The 15,208-nt window shown below is 40.2% G+C and overlaps 1 protein-coding gene across 5 annotated transcripts in view; it reads right to left on the bottom strand.

Annotated features, from left to right (window-relative positions):
* Positions 1-3,989: 3,989 nt before the first annotated feature.
* osbpl5 (oxysterol binding protein-like 5) overlaps positions 3,990-15,208 on the bottom strand; it is a 38,339-nt gene continuing 27,120 nt past the window's right edge. For all 5 annotated transcript variants that reach the window (XM_086028522.1, XM_086028521.1, XM_086028523.1 and 2 more), the window contains 14 exons: positions 12,884-13,100; positions 12,601-12,785; positions 12,439-12,520; positions 12,123-12,221; positions 11,821-11,917; positions 11,372-11,470; positions 11,143-11,240; positions 10,965-11,054; positions 10,215-10,351; positions 9,793-9,972; positions 9,575-9,704; positions 8,784-8,898; positions 7,915-8,008; positions 3,990-6,106 (listed from right to left, as the gene is read on the bottom strand). In XM_086028522.1, coding sequence (XP_085884648.1) covers positions 5,971-6,106; positions 7,915-8,008; positions 8,784-8,898; positions 9,575-9,704; positions 9,793-9,972; positions 10,215-10,351; positions 10,965-11,054; positions 11,143-11,240; positions 11,372-11,470; positions 11,821-11,917; positions 12,123-12,221; positions 12,439-12,520; positions 12,601-12,785; positions 12,884-13,100 — 1,759 coding nt within the window. In that variant the 3' untranslated portion in view covers positions 3,990-5,970. The remainder of the gene's footprint in view (positions 6,107-7,914; positions 8,009-8,783; positions 8,899-9,574; positions 9,705-9,792; positions 9,973-10,214; positions 10,352-10,964; positions 11,055-11,142; positions 11,241-11,371; positions 11,471-11,820; positions 11,918-12,122; positions 12,222-12,438; positions 12,521-12,600; positions 12,786-12,883; positions 13,101-15,208) is intronic.

A 15,208-nucleotide genomic window follows, 5' to 3' on the forward strand; every position in this document is an offset into this window, starting at 1 on the left:
TGCCCAACCCTAAAGCGAAACAAGTAAATGTCAATGATTCATCTTTCCGATCAAGACAGACGAAGCTTTGGTGAGTCAGTCAACTTTGAACTTTGAAACTAAAAGGGTACATGGTTCTTTCGATCTGTGCAAGGATAGAAGGATAAAAATGAATGAACAAATGGAGCGCACATATATAGCACTTTAAGTACGCCATATGGTGCCCAAAGTGCTTTACAAAGCTTCATATTTACATTCACATTCATACACCAGTGGCAGGCTGCTGTCAGGTCCACTGGGAGCGAATTAGGATTCAATGTCTTGCTCAAGGACACAAACGTACAACCTTGGGAGATTACCATTCTACCACTGAGCCATGCCACAACGCAAGACTGATATTTCGAACTGACGTCTCTTTTAATCTAATTTTTGAAAGTACTCATTACATAAAAATCGAATAAATGTTCAAATTGAGAACTGCAACATTGGTTACTACATTGCAATACCACATCAATTGCCTTATGTAAATATCCATCCATCCATTTTTGATAGCGTTTGTCGTTGATTAGGGTCACAAGTGAGATGGAGCCTAGCTTAGCTGACATTATATTTTACCAGAGCTGGGCAGTCTGTCCCGGGGACGGCCTGGCTGGAAGTCCTTATTTGAGGCGGGCGGGGTTGGGGGTGACAAGTTTTAAAAAAGGGCTGGACTAAGCAAGGCCGGCAGGCCACCTGTCCCAGGTGGATTTTAGTCCGGCCCACTACTCAGCCCTCGTGCATGTGACGTGCTCGCGAGGCGGCTAAAAGTTCATCTCAACCTACTCGTCTGAATGGGTAAACGACAAAAATAGGAACGGGGTCGGGGCTGATAATTTTTATGAATAAGACCGGAGGGTCCAGGCTGCAACAGAGAATTTTGTCATGATAACACAATATGAATAGCAAGCTTACCTGAATAACCCAAATCACAATACCATACATCAATTTAAAATGACAGGATAAATGGAGCGTACAGACATGACTTCAGAAACGGGATGCTTTGAATGGCTCACAACCACATGACGTGTGCCCTCTCTTCAAGCTACCAGCAAAGAATCTTGCCTCTACATGTTAAACTGGCTGCAGGCAAGTTTGATCAAGAAAGACAAAGAGACACATTAGACACTCACTCACACAAAGCCTCAGGGAGCAGCACACAGCCAGACTCCCCTCCCTCTCCATCCTGCTCCACTTAAGTGAAAGGCAAGTCCCAACAAGTCCTCTGTCTCGACTCAAAACGTGGTCTGGCTTTTTCGGGATGGGCCTGCATGGGCTGGAAGTGAGAAAACATCCTGCCTGAGTTCTCGGTGTGGCTGGCCTCCCACTTAGACCAAGTTGAGGAAGGAAGAGGGTGGACCTGGTGCGAGACCACTGAGAGTAAAAGAAAATAGTTTTTTTGCCCAAAGGAGTTAGCTTAGCTTAGCACAAAAACTGACGACATAGACATTTTTACACCAAACCTTTCCAGCACAGTGACTCAAGCTATCCCAGGACCAAGAGCCAAAGAAAATAATACTGCCTCACATCTACAAAGGAATACTGGTACTATTTCTCACTTGGGCTCACCCTACACATGTGAAATATAGTCGTACTGTATTTTCAGTGAAATGATATATGTAAAGCTTACATAGGTTGGTCGTGTTCCAATAATTGTGTTGAACAACGTTGTATAAAACATGTACAGTATACTAAGGCTGCTGTTGTATTATGCAGCTGTGTCTCTGAGACTTTGGCACAAATGATGAGGGAGGCACATTTCTTTGTTAGCAATCGCATTCCAACTCAAACGATGTCGAATGTCCTCTCCTTCACTTGTTTTGACACTTTGAAATGCACATTATCGCCATTTATATGAGTTAAAAGGAACAGCATTGAGAATATTATACAGGCGACTTATTAAATTGTTGTAGAAATAATATTGTAGCGTTAATAATCATTGAAAACTTGTTTTTAAAAAAAATATTTTACCATAAACATTTGTTCCTCTACGACTTTCAACCTGTGTTGACTGTACTTTGGTCGTAAATTGGAATTTAAAAATTAGTTAGCATAGTTAGATATTGATTATGGAATGAAAGGTCAAGAAAAAATATACAATGCAACCTATTATCTTTTTCGGATATTATTTTATTCTGCATTTAAACGTGCTTTTATATTATGTTATACTGTTTCATTCATTCATCAGCAATGACCTTAGTAAATTATGCCTGTTGAATGTCTAGTATGTAACTAGTACTACCAGTCACCATTAGAACCAGAAGGAACTGGAAGGACTCCAAGTAATCACGGATTTTATGACACTATTGAATGTGGTTATGATCACATGTTTCTTTGGGAGAGGCAAGCTATTTTGAGACCCAATAAAATGCATTGAATCCCAGACAAAGAGTGAGCTCACATGCAACTCTCTTTAACAAGCACACAATTAACCCTCTTTCTATGGTGCACATCAAATTGCCCCGACTCGAAGTTTAAGAATCCAAAAGAAGTTGGCCTACATGAAAAATATATTTTTTAAAATTTTTAAAAATAGATACAACGTATTCTACTGGTCTTACATTTAGTTTTCTGTTTGTTTATTTGTCCTGAATTTGTTTTGAAAATGGGGTAGCAACTCTAGGGGCAAAAAGGTCAGCAGAAATGTCTTATTTATGTATTATATTTCTTTCTTCGCAATTATACATTCCTACCATATTTCGTATTGAGCATGTCAAACATACACACACACACAACACGGGTAGCATGGCTCGGTGGTCCAGTGGTTGTCTCCTAACCCAGAGATTTTGGGTTTCAACTATTGCTCAGGAGGATTTCTACTTACCATACATGAAACATTGAGTGTAAATGCTTTTGCCTCATGAGCTCTAACCTCACATTTTTAATATCCTAAGTGAAATTAAGAGTTATAAAGTAAAATCTGTTCATATGGAATAATGTATGTTTCGTATATGCTTCGTTCATGCCTCTACCTCCCCAAACATAGCGAGGCAGAAAGGGGCCTGCAGGGACTTGGGCTCGTGTAGAAAGGAAAAAAAAAATGTCACTTTGGGCGCCTCATGTCCACTATTTTCTAGAGCCTCTGTCAGTCACAGACCCCTTCCAAGCCACCTTCCCACAGCTCATACGGCGTCCTGGAAGAGGGTGGGCCTCCCAACATGAGTGCGACTCTGGTATCATCATTTAGTTACCACTTCAAGGGACAGGCTCAGGAGACACACCCACGAGCTGATGGGTTCCACATGCATAACTACAGATGCACTAAACCCGCCAAATGTATGTATGTATGTTTAAATCATTGGACCACAGTCTACAGATATGATCAACTGAAATATGTTATATCGAAGATAAAGATCTCACTTAATTTCATTAGCAATAAAGAATGTAAAAAAACAAACAAAACAAGTTAACCATTAAGATGTCCTTGAAATAGCCACCCTGATTTGGTCCTTCCAACAAAAATTGCAAAATTTGAAGAAAAAAAAAATGCTGTAAATATATATGCATTGACACAGGGTCAACCGCGGCAACATTACATTAAAATTTAAGAGAAAAAGAAAAAGTTTGACCACAAGAGGGCCTTGTTATCTTAGTTACCACATGAACGCACTCATATATGTGCTAGGTATGAGTGCTTGTTTGTAAGCTGCTACTGTATTGTATGTAGTTGCGGCAAAGTCCCACATCTCTCCACAACGACCACGGAGGGAGTCTGACAATGCCATGACATAGCATTTTAAGTCGATAAGCTTTTATTTCGTTGTCTGACAGGAGAAAAAGGCCAATATTTTGAAACCTATATGGGTTTTGGATGACCAAAACTAGAACTCAACCTTCACAAATGTGTTGTATATTTTGATTTTGATTCTGTCAAAAAATGATGAGCTATGACCAAATATAAATAGGAGCAAAAATGTGACTTTCTCAGTTCATGAATTCAATAGTCAAACATTAATAAAGTAAAAAAGCCAGTGTCATGGTTAAAAGTTTTTACTGTATTACTACAGTGTGCAACAAGTGTGAATGAAAAAATCGGGCATCATCGTGTTCTTGAGTTTCTGTTCAATATAAGAAAAGTAAGTGGCATATACAATCCCAGAATATGGTGATAGAGTATAAAAACAGGAAAATTATGAAAAGAACTTAAAAAGTACACAAAATCATTCAGAGTCAACTTTCATCGCTAAAATTTGCTCCCATTGGGTAGATCAGTACTGGCACTGGACTGAAATGTTACAAACTGGGCACTGAACTGAAATGTTGGAAAATGCTTACAAAAAAAAAAAAAACAAGGTCACAGACATGGCTTTGCTTTTAGCACAACTCAATGGCTTTCTCACACACAAAAGTACATACACGAGAAGACAGCACGCAACTCTGGGATCAAGATTGTCATCCCTGGTCTCTAAGCTCTTCACTCCAAGATTGGTTACCAAGGGGGGAAAATCACACAATAAATACATTCTGAAATCTCTTTTTTATCTGAGTGTAAAAGCACTGAAGACAAATATATACATACCTTCTAAAAGAACAGATACAACAAATCAGTAAGTGCTTTTTACATTTTAAAAGTCACTTGAACATGTTGTGGACCAAGATGAACACCAAATTTAAAAAACAATCGTTTTTAACCTGCAGTCTCCGTATAGGCCAGAAAGAACAGGGGGTGGGGGTGGATTGTGAGAAAATAGCATTCTTTCATTTCTTGTTCTCCGGTTATCATCATTAGCAACTTGACATTAAAAATGAATGTAATTGACCTTTTCAGGTTATTTACATGTGTGTGTTGCATGCTGCTAAACCCACCTGTTAACAGACAACTAAGTTAACAGACGCATCAGATCAAATCATACAAATGTTGGTGATAACGATGGGTTATAAGAGTGGTAAGTATATTTGTAGATCATCTTACAGGGTTACTGAAATGGTAACTTGGCCAAACACCTGTGACTTAAAAGAAAATGTCAAACTAGAGATCTCTCAGTATGTTATCTAGGAGGCATATACAAAAATGATTCCATTGGCCACAGCGATTTTGTTGTATTTTAATGCTAACTGCACATGCTGCATCCAGAGCTAACCAAACAGAGTGCTACACAATTGTCCCTTCCATTATGCCACAGTAGGCCCACAAATATAAAGACACTTTGTATGGCTCTCACTCTTGACCTACATTAGCCTTCCTTCTTCCTACATTATGTGTCACTAGTAACACACACGCAATTGCTCCCTGTAAACAAAGAACTCTTTGTCCTTTTGGATTATAAATACTGTTTTGGTAAAATTATTCTAAAAAAAAGACAAGACAGAGCGGATGTGAGAATACAGTAAATACAAAACACAGAATTGCACTGTTGGAAGATGTTCCGTCTTTCGTTTGTATTTGATGTGGTTTTCGTCTTTTACTTTTTTGTTTTTTTTGTTTTTTTTTGGCATCAGCGGTTAAGGCCCAAATTCTGGAGTGGAAGTTATACGAAACGCTGGCGCATTGATCTACCTGCGCACGCAGGGCCTACAGTACATACAAACAACACACAAACACATTCACAGAAAGACGGTATTGCAGGGCAAGTAGATAAAGACACTAAGGGATGTTGCTGTTCTAACATATCATTCTTCATTGTACAATTCATCCTTTTAAATTTTTTTTTTATTGAAAGACCCTCTTTGTGATTCCTTTCTGTCATCCCTTGTCTCCTGTCCAAAGTGCGTGGGTGCCGGTGCTCTTTTAGTTTGGCTACACTAGGGGGAGTCATTTCTATCTGTAGATGTCTGACAGGCGTTGGCTGTGTTTATTGCTATAAATGTTCATGCTAAGCCTCTCCCTATAACAAAAAGAATGGGACTCAGTCCCTCACCCATCACTCATCTGGTTTCCGTGCCCCTCGGCTGATTAGTTTGTGCTTGTGGGAGGGATCAAATGTCAGACCGGTGCTGGATGGAGACCTGAGGTTCTCAGGTGTAGACGTAGCGGAGGAGAAGATGTGAGAGGAGCACCAAACAGACGATCACACAGTGCCGACCCATCCATGACACACTGTCATCTGTTGCCCTCTGCTGAGCGAGCTGACGACTCAGAGCTGACAGGTTCCTGCAAAGACATGCGAAGTGTGCCTTTAATGCAAATAAATAGACAAGGGCAAACCCTTCTGATCAAATCAATCAGGGGCTGACAATCTCAAATGTGAACCTTTTCAGTGCTTCCACTTGCAAATCCTTACGTGTATGTGGTCAAGACCGATTTTGGCCGACTCCCAGATTGTGATATGAAACTATGTAACTATGGCCTATCAGAAGCGACCTGAAGCTCGTGCTGTTGCCGAACACAAATGCAGTGTTTGCCTGCCTAAACCCGATTTGCTACAATCATGCTTTTTGCTTCTGGAGCCTAGCCTTCATCATTCAATGAAAATCTCACCAATTCTGTGTTTTTGTGCTCGCTGAAAGGCTTATGGTGCCCAATGCCCTGTCTTGATGCCAGGACCTATTTTGAATTCACACATATCGCCTGAGGGACAATTATGACCGATATTTGGGGCGGCGTCAATTACTTGTGGTTTTTTGCTCTTTGCGACAGGGCTTGGTCCCAAAACACGCAAGTAATGGGGATAAATGCAGAGAAGCAACAGATTGTGTTCACTGTTCGTTAGGGATGTAACGATTCACTTAAGCCCCGATTCGATTTCGATCTTCAGTTCCCGATTTTTGATTCAATTTTTTTTAAAATCGCTACCGTGCTTGTCTCTGTGCGCTAGTGTGGTGCTGCAGCCATTCGCAAACGCAATATGCGATGATGTTTGGCGCAAGCGTGTCAAGTAGGGCTGCCTGCCACAAACTATTATTTTGATAGTCAACTAATCACCAACAGTAGTGCTGAGTTGCACTAACACTATGAAACTACCTACAACTACAAAAAATTACTTGTAAACATATTTCACTTTTTTGGGCACCAATCCTTTTTTTTTTTTTCAAATGTACAGGAGAGTGAAATCAAATGTGTAAAATTAGGAAAAAGCACTGTGCTAAATACAACTAAACACTTGGTTTTTAATTTTGTTTTTATATAACCTTATTCTGTTTTGCTTCTCCAATATGCATAATTTAATCTACACATTCAAAATTTGGTATGCACCTGGAATGAAAAAATAAAGATTAGGAGGAACATAATTTTTTAGCAATCTAAATTAGCAGATTCTACCGAGTCGGTATGCTGTGTCTGTTATTGTTCGGTGCTGCCATTAAGGGCTTGTGGAAGGGATCAAATCGATATGTATATATGTATGCAAAATTTTAACAGGATACAAGCAAACTACGATAAGGATGTTTCTGCACTTAACATCCCGCTAAAGGGCATCCCTGCCTCCCACAAGGTAGCCAGTGATTTTCTCTTTACAAACTCCAAACTCTTTACAAAAAAAAAAGTTGGGCACCCCAGCTTTAAACCATTTTCAAATGCTGTTCCACACTGAGTGTGTGTGTGCGTGCATGCATGCGTGTGGCAGCTCGCACAGCGGCAAGCATGGTGTTAGACAGGAGAAGGAACGAAGCAGTGCGACTGAATGATGATGACGTCGATGACAATTTATCAAGACTGAACAAAAAAAATATATGATGAAAATATATGAAATATATATTTAAAAAATGACATTTTCATTTTATTTATGCAGTCATAAGTCAATATAGTAATTATTGGGAGAGGTCTAGAAGAGACTGAAAATCTTGTGAGTGGTGATGATCAGCTCGAGTACACTGTAAGAGTACTAAGCACAAACATGCCAATTCTTTCCGCATCATGTGTGGACTCTCTCACAAAAACAGGTTGAGATGTTAAAATTTGTCTGTGCAGCCCACCTAAGCACAATCACATACAGTAAACACTGCTGTTGTGCGTTGCATCACCTCTGAATGTCTTGCTGCGTCTTCTGTATGGAGGTGATGGATGTCTGAAGGAGGGCCAAATCCTTGCTGCACCACGCACAGTGGTTTGAGAACTCTGAGAGCATGACAGATATAAATGCTAAAACACCAACATATTGCCAGTGTCAAGAATATTTAACAAACCCTAACGACAAAATCTTAATACGCAAACACACACGTGCTATTGTATATTCTTGTTATTTTACTGAACTGATAAACCAAACATGACTTCACTACAACAAGCGATTTTTTCTGGGTGTAGCCAAAAACTTGACAGTGGGTTGTCCAGGGTGAGACAACATCTCACTAAAAAGTCATTTATTTATTTATTTATTTATACCTCTAACCCTAGCTAACAGACAAGAGTGATCATTTGTCACAGGCACAACAACAGAAGCTCTTTGTTGCTTTTTACTTACGTTTGTTCCTGCTTTTATTATTATTAAATGAATTAAAAAATATATGCGTCATGTGAATATGTGTGCATTTTATGTCATAAATCCATGACTGTGTATGGCATGTTAAACAATGACTTCTCAGCTAGGTTGTTTGATTGTTATGGTGTGAAGGTACTGATTTTGATCGACAGTGACTGTAAGAATCGGACGTTCTTTACTAAAACCAGGTTGTTTTAGAGTTTGAGTTCTGATCAATTGTAAATTCGTTGTTTAGATAAACAGATAATATACATGAAATGTGTAAGAGTACCCCGAGATAAGAATAACTGCATCCATGTGGAAAAATGTATCAAAATTTCCCCCTAGATGTGGGGTGGCCAGAAAGTAACTTGGGGAAGCCATGGCCAACCCTGGCCACCACGTAGCTCCGCCCCTGGTGTGTTAACGCCTCACCCTCGTTATCAGAAGACTCGTGTGTCGGTTCTGGGGTGCTGCTGCTGCTCTCAGTGTTCTGGCTGCAGCTGGATGGCTGACTGCTGGCTTTCCTGTGTGTCCCATTCACCTTAGCCTGGAAAGAAGTTGCCAAACGTTAATGCTAACAAATGGACACCAGGCATGGTCTAAGTAAAATTTGGCTACACACATTACCGTACTTAAAGCGGAAGTCAACCCAAACATATTTTTTCAAGAATATGTTCCCAGCAGGCCCACTAGTTGAAACACAGCATTCGGATTAATTTTGCGTTTGTGGAATATAAATTAAGCAGCAAAATGCACTCGTTTTTAGCCATCTCTGGGGGAGGCCATTTTGTCTTCTGTCGAATGAAAATGACATGACAACTGCTCACAACGACCAATCACGGCTGACCTGTTTTCTGCATCTGAGCCGCGATTGGTCATTGTGAGCAGTTATGATGTCACTTTCAGTCGACAGGAGACAAAATGGCCGCCCGCGGAGATGGCTAAAAACAAGCGGATTAACACTTATTCCACAAACGCAATATTATTATTATTTATTCAACTAGTGGGATTGCATAGAACATATTTGTGAAAAAAAATGTTTGCGTTGACTTCCCCTTTAATTGAATAATCCAGCCAGTTGATGACACTAAGACATGCATGTTTCATGTAATTCAAGTCAGTTTAACTCCTGTATGTTTGGGTTGATAGCCAGAAGCTTTTAAATAATATACTTATCAAAAGTGACAATGAGCTGTTACAAGGTGTAAAGGTGGGTGATGAACCTTGCGTTGGCTGGGCCAGCTGTCGCTGTAAGAGAGTCCATTGTGCCGTCTGTGTGTTTTCTCCAGCGTTTGAATCACTCCATCTCTCTCAAACTGAACTAGACAACGCTCTGGCTCCCACGGTTCGGCTCTAAACCACACAAGATCGGTTGTCACTACATATGCGAAGAACCTAAGAATGAAGAGACAGGTTTGTGCTTTCTTTAAAATGTTCGTACTCCACATGCTTGTAGGTCCACTCTGACGTCACTGGCTCCTGATAAAAAAGTCGCGGGGTCCATGGCTTGTCTCCCCTCTCCCTGGACTCTTTGCGCTGAGCTTCTTCCAGCACAAACTTCTCCTGTGTGGCTTGCACCTGGTCACGCTCTATGATTGCTCTGGTCACATGCTGCCACAGCCTGTTAAGTGAGGAAAACACAAGGCCGAAAATACTGAAGAACAATACATAAATATTAACGTCACCTAACAGATGTCGTTTTTTTCCACTACTGATATTTTTCCTCATCTAGCACAGATGAGATCAAATAATAAGTAGTAACAATCCTGCAAATGGATTTACATTGCCAAGACCTACATCAATCAAATTGTGAAGAAATGGAATTTCATCCTTCCGAGATCCACTGAAGAACATGTGATTTACCTTTCGGACTCAAACTCTCCCTGCTGGTCGAAATGGACCACGTGTCTTTTGAGACGACTGCTGCGGACATCTGGGCTTGGATTCCACAATGTTGCCTGCTGTCCGGAGCGCTTCTCATGAATAAAAACCTCACTGTCCTGAATATAAAAAGCCAAACAAATTGTCACGAAAGGCAGGAAATCGATAAATGATGAAAAACAATTAAGATGAGAAACTTTTCAATTTACTATATTTATAGCTGGGGATGGGCAAGATTGCTTCACATCTTTGAAAGACAACAATACTATTTGACACAAAAGCATACTACAGTATTTTGGATCTGAGAAAAACTAATCAAGGGCTCACCAATCTTTTTGAGACTGAGAGCTGCTTCTTGGGTATCAATTAATGCTTCCAGTTTGAAACACACTTCCGAAATAACAAATGCGCCCTACCTTTATGTAATTAAATACGTATTGATTCATTTATGTGAAGACACTTATCAACAATGATTTAATAATTGTCCTATCAGGGGTTTAATTTCTTTGCTACTCTATTGTCAGAACAGGCCCCCAGACTGAACTACTCATACGATCCTTGGGTGAAAGCCGGTGCCCACGGACACCATTTAGGTAGTAACCCCTGATCTAAGCTAAGTACTTTTTTTTGTTATGAATGATACATCAAAATCTAGAAATCAATTAGTCCTTGTCACACCCAAGGATTTGCAATAACAACACCAGAAAAGAGGAAAGAGAAGGGTTTTTGTACCCAATGTCCATCAATGGTGGCAGCAAGCTCGTCCCCCACAAAGATCTTGCCACTGATCTGATTCACAGAGCAGGGCCCTCCCAGGAAGGGCTGCAGGGAGCAAAATCACAATGTGTTTTTCCTTGAAACTGACGCAGACTGCAAAGCTCTAATTGAACAGCAGATGTCGTCAGTGTACCTTTAACTTGAACTCCAGCTCAGTGAAACATTTGTTTTTCTCGCACTCGATGGTAACCTTTCCACCCAGCTCTAGTGTCATAGTGCCATATAGGATACCTTTGGAGGGCAGACATACATGTTAGAACTAGAATCTCACACTGTGCAAGCTGAACACTTTGCAGGTAATACCTGAATTTTTACAGGCAGCAAGTAATGTAGCTGTAAATGTTGCGAAATAGCTAAGTTACCTTTGCAATGAGCATAGGGCATTGTGATGACATACTCCTCATCTCTGCTCAGAAAGAGCAGTCTCGCTTTGCCATCCAGGATAGCAGACAGAGAGTTACCTACTCAACAGAGCACCAGAGTAGAACTTGATTAGAGTTCGCATTGGCACCTAACCTTCCTCTGATGTACAAATGTGGTCATTCCAAAATGTAAGGCAGGTTCAAATGGATAAACGAGTATGAGATGAGATGGCACTGTATTAAAGTAAATGCAGTATCACAAAAGGGAAAAAAAAGAAAATATAATTTAATCAGACTATGTTTGATTTTTGAACAATTGGAAATGAGACAAGTTATCCAAATACAAGAGGGAATGGTGTACAAGAAATCTTGTATTCTGCTTATGTCTGTCATGTGAGACTATCAAGCATTGGAAAGGAATAGAACACTAAGTGTAATATACTACATACCGTAGAATTTGGACTTTGCCAAGATGCTTCCACTGATGGAAAAACCATCCTTCCTATTGCAGACGTAAAAGGCAGAAATGGGTGGATGGTGCGAAATCTGAAAAAAAGAAACATTGTGACATTGACAATGTGAGCTGGAGAGTAAAAATGGGCCTGTCAAGAATCCATCTGGCATGTATCAGTTTCAAACATGTTGCATTTGTGAAGGTGTGTGTGATAGGTGGGTTTGCAGAATGTCATAACCTATTGGAATTCTTGTTTGCCAGATGTATGTGTTCGACTTCAAGTCTTGATGTTATCACCTGTTCAGCTATGTAAAAGGTGCAGCCTTCACTTTGGGGATGAGGCCAACAGCAGCGAAAAGTTTCCCCCAATATTGGGTTGTAAGGCTTCTTTAGACCCTGGGAAAAGACGCAATAAAGAATATGTCAGTGAATTGACCAATAAATGTGTATTTTATGAATGCAATTATACAATTAATTTAAGAGGACTGTACACGTGACCCAAAAATCCATTGCAATGTATGCAGCCACAAAATCGTATAAAGAAACGTAATTTATGGTTGTTCTATTCTAGAGCCAAAAGGGTAGGAATAAATTGGCCTGGAAGATGTCTTACCTTCGGCTTCTTATAAAAGCCAGACAAGTACCATCTGACTACCTGTTTCATTCGGCCATATGCGCTGTCCTCCTGTGCAGCTCTAAAGGAGTGAGAAATCATTAAAAAGTGTGGCAACAAAGACAATTAGCCATTATGTTACAGCTATACAGCAATACTGACTGTGAGAGCAGATCAGCATGATAGTAGTAGTCAGATAGCTTGTCCAGGAAGGAACGAGGCTCCAGGATGAATGTGGGCAGCACCACCTTTGAGAGGTCCATGCCTGGTCGCAGCTGCTTCAAAATACCCCAGATCAGACCCTTGTTCTCTTCTGAAACAGTCTCAACTTGTGACGCCTCCCCAGCCTGAGACATATAAAGCATACGGTATGTGGACAAGTCATAGCTGCAAGTTTGTGATCAAAATTGTTACGCAGAAAAGAACGAACACTTGGTGATCTCACCTCAGCCATCTCTTCTGTGCCCTGCTCTACATAAACGGTCCCCTGTGGCATGGGTGACATCGCTTCATCTGATTGGTCCACGTCACTCTCCTCTGTCAACCTTCCTCCATTATCAATTGCAGAGGCGTCCCAGTCATCGTGACCATCACGCTCTGATTTGTCAGAAAAGCCATCATGGTCCATGTGGTGATTGCCCAGCAGCACAGACTCGTTCAACCTCAGAGTAACAAAGATAAAGTAACATCAAGATTAAAGTTATGTATCAAATGAACTATTCAAACACTCACACTTTTTAACTAGTCGCTAAAACTTATGCACATTACTTCGGTGATTTGTTGGCAAGTAATCTTGGTTGTGAATATTAAAAAACAAACTGATGTAAAACAAATATATATGTATACACAAGTTAAAAAAACAAAACAAAAAATATACTCAAAGATGCAATCAAAATTATCCACCCATCCATCTATCCATTTTCTTCCTTCCACAGCGACTTTGTCCAACTCTTCTTGGGGGACCTCAGGCTAGCCAGGAGAGTTAGTCTCTCTAGCGTGTGCTGGGTGGTCTCCGGGGGCGACCTCATCTAGTCCCTCTCGATGTGGAGTAGCAACAGCTTGATTCTGAGCCTCTCCCAGATGACAAAACTTCTCACCCTTTTCTAGAACTCATTTCTGCTGCTTGTATGCGCGATCTACTGAAGGCCATACTGCTCCTCTTGAATCTTGAGATTCAACTTCCTATTGGGCAAACTTTACCAGGGAGGCTGAGGAGTGTGATTCCCCAAAATCTGGAACACACTCTTTCAGTCCCCCCTTCTTAAAATTCAGCTTAAGTTCAAATTAATCATTAAAAACTACATTTTCCATTTTGCAGTATGTCCCCTTTAAGTGGGCGTGTTCGGGATTCCTCTACCCTACTAGGCACATGGAGTCACTAGATGGCACTGTTGGGCCATTAACACATTGTGTTAGTATTCAAAGAATCGTTTTAAAGACCTATTAGTGTTACAATATAAATTATATTAAGTAGTAACATTATAACAAATATAGTTGAGTGCAAGTAAACTCAAGACTCAAAGAAAGCAGAAGAGTAAATCCAAATAAAAAAACATTCTACAGACCTGTCATGCACCTGCTACGCTCCCACCTAGTCACAAACTATGACACCTTTCAAGACAGGAACGCAAATGCTCATATTCAAAGAAATAAGTTATCTTCCAACCTACGTTACGCTCTAGTCCCGAATCAAATAACAGTGAACGGGGTTATCACAAAAAGCCAGGAAACCACAAATGAGGGACTCTAACGTCCAAGTTGACAGACCAGAAAAATCACATTCCAGAACAACGCAAACTCCATAAATAATCAAATCTGAAATTGACGAATGCTAAAATGTTGTGCAGCAGAGGCATCATACCTTTCCTTCAACCCCAAAAACTCATTGGCACAACAAATTTCATTCTATTTAAATTAACATAAGTTGTTACCAGTAAATCCAGACGTCAATGCGAGCAGGTGACCTCCTACTTACTCAGTGTACAATTATGTCTTCAATCGTAACAATCGTATAAGACTAAAAAGTTTACAGTCCTGTTTACTGTTACAAACCTACGTGTTCGTTGCTGTTTGCTGGATGGCAACGCCTCTTATTCTTTCTGAAAGGTACATAGCTCACATTTTTATTATTTTCCTGCTTCTCAGTCATGTGACCCTGTTGGCTGTTGTCATTGGCTGGAAGAGGCTTGATGAATATAGTATGTCACTATAAAGTGAAACTGCAGAAAAGGGGGTGGAGAAATGGCTACCTTGAGGGATTCAAACAGCAGTTTTACAATAAATGATTTTATAGAGTATAATCCGACAATACCCATAAACGTAAACAATCATAAAGAGATTGCTAATACAATGCCATGCTGATGGACATATGCGACATTACTGCTGCAGTGTAAACCGAGGAGAAAGGGCACGAGAGCAGCATCACATACAAACCTTTACTGAGCAAAGCCACAAATGTGAACAGCAAAACAAATATTCAAGAAATTGAGACCCCGTCCCACAGAAAGGTTTTTACTTGCTTATATAGTCCACAAAATAGCAGCAAAACATTTGTTGTCAAAATGAAACTCCTCAACTCACTTCAAAATATTTTCATGAATGCTAAATTCTGCCTGCAACTTTGTGTCACTCGCACGGATAGAGAACCAACATGCATTTTTGCAGTGAATAAAGCATTTTCGGGCCAATTACATGCAATTGTTAAATTTGGACAATCGCCACACAATCGCGGTTAGGTATCACTGCCGTTTAGTATGCAGTAATGTCAGTG

Source organism: Filicampus tigris, chromosome 4, assembly GCF_054856515.1.
Source record: "Filicampus tigris isolate MCC_2025a chromosome 4, RoL_Ftig_1.0, whole genome shotgun sequence".
NCBI classification, from domain to species: Eukaryota; Metazoa; Chordata; class Actinopteri; order Syngnathiformes; family Syngnathidae; genus Filicampus; species Filicampus tigris.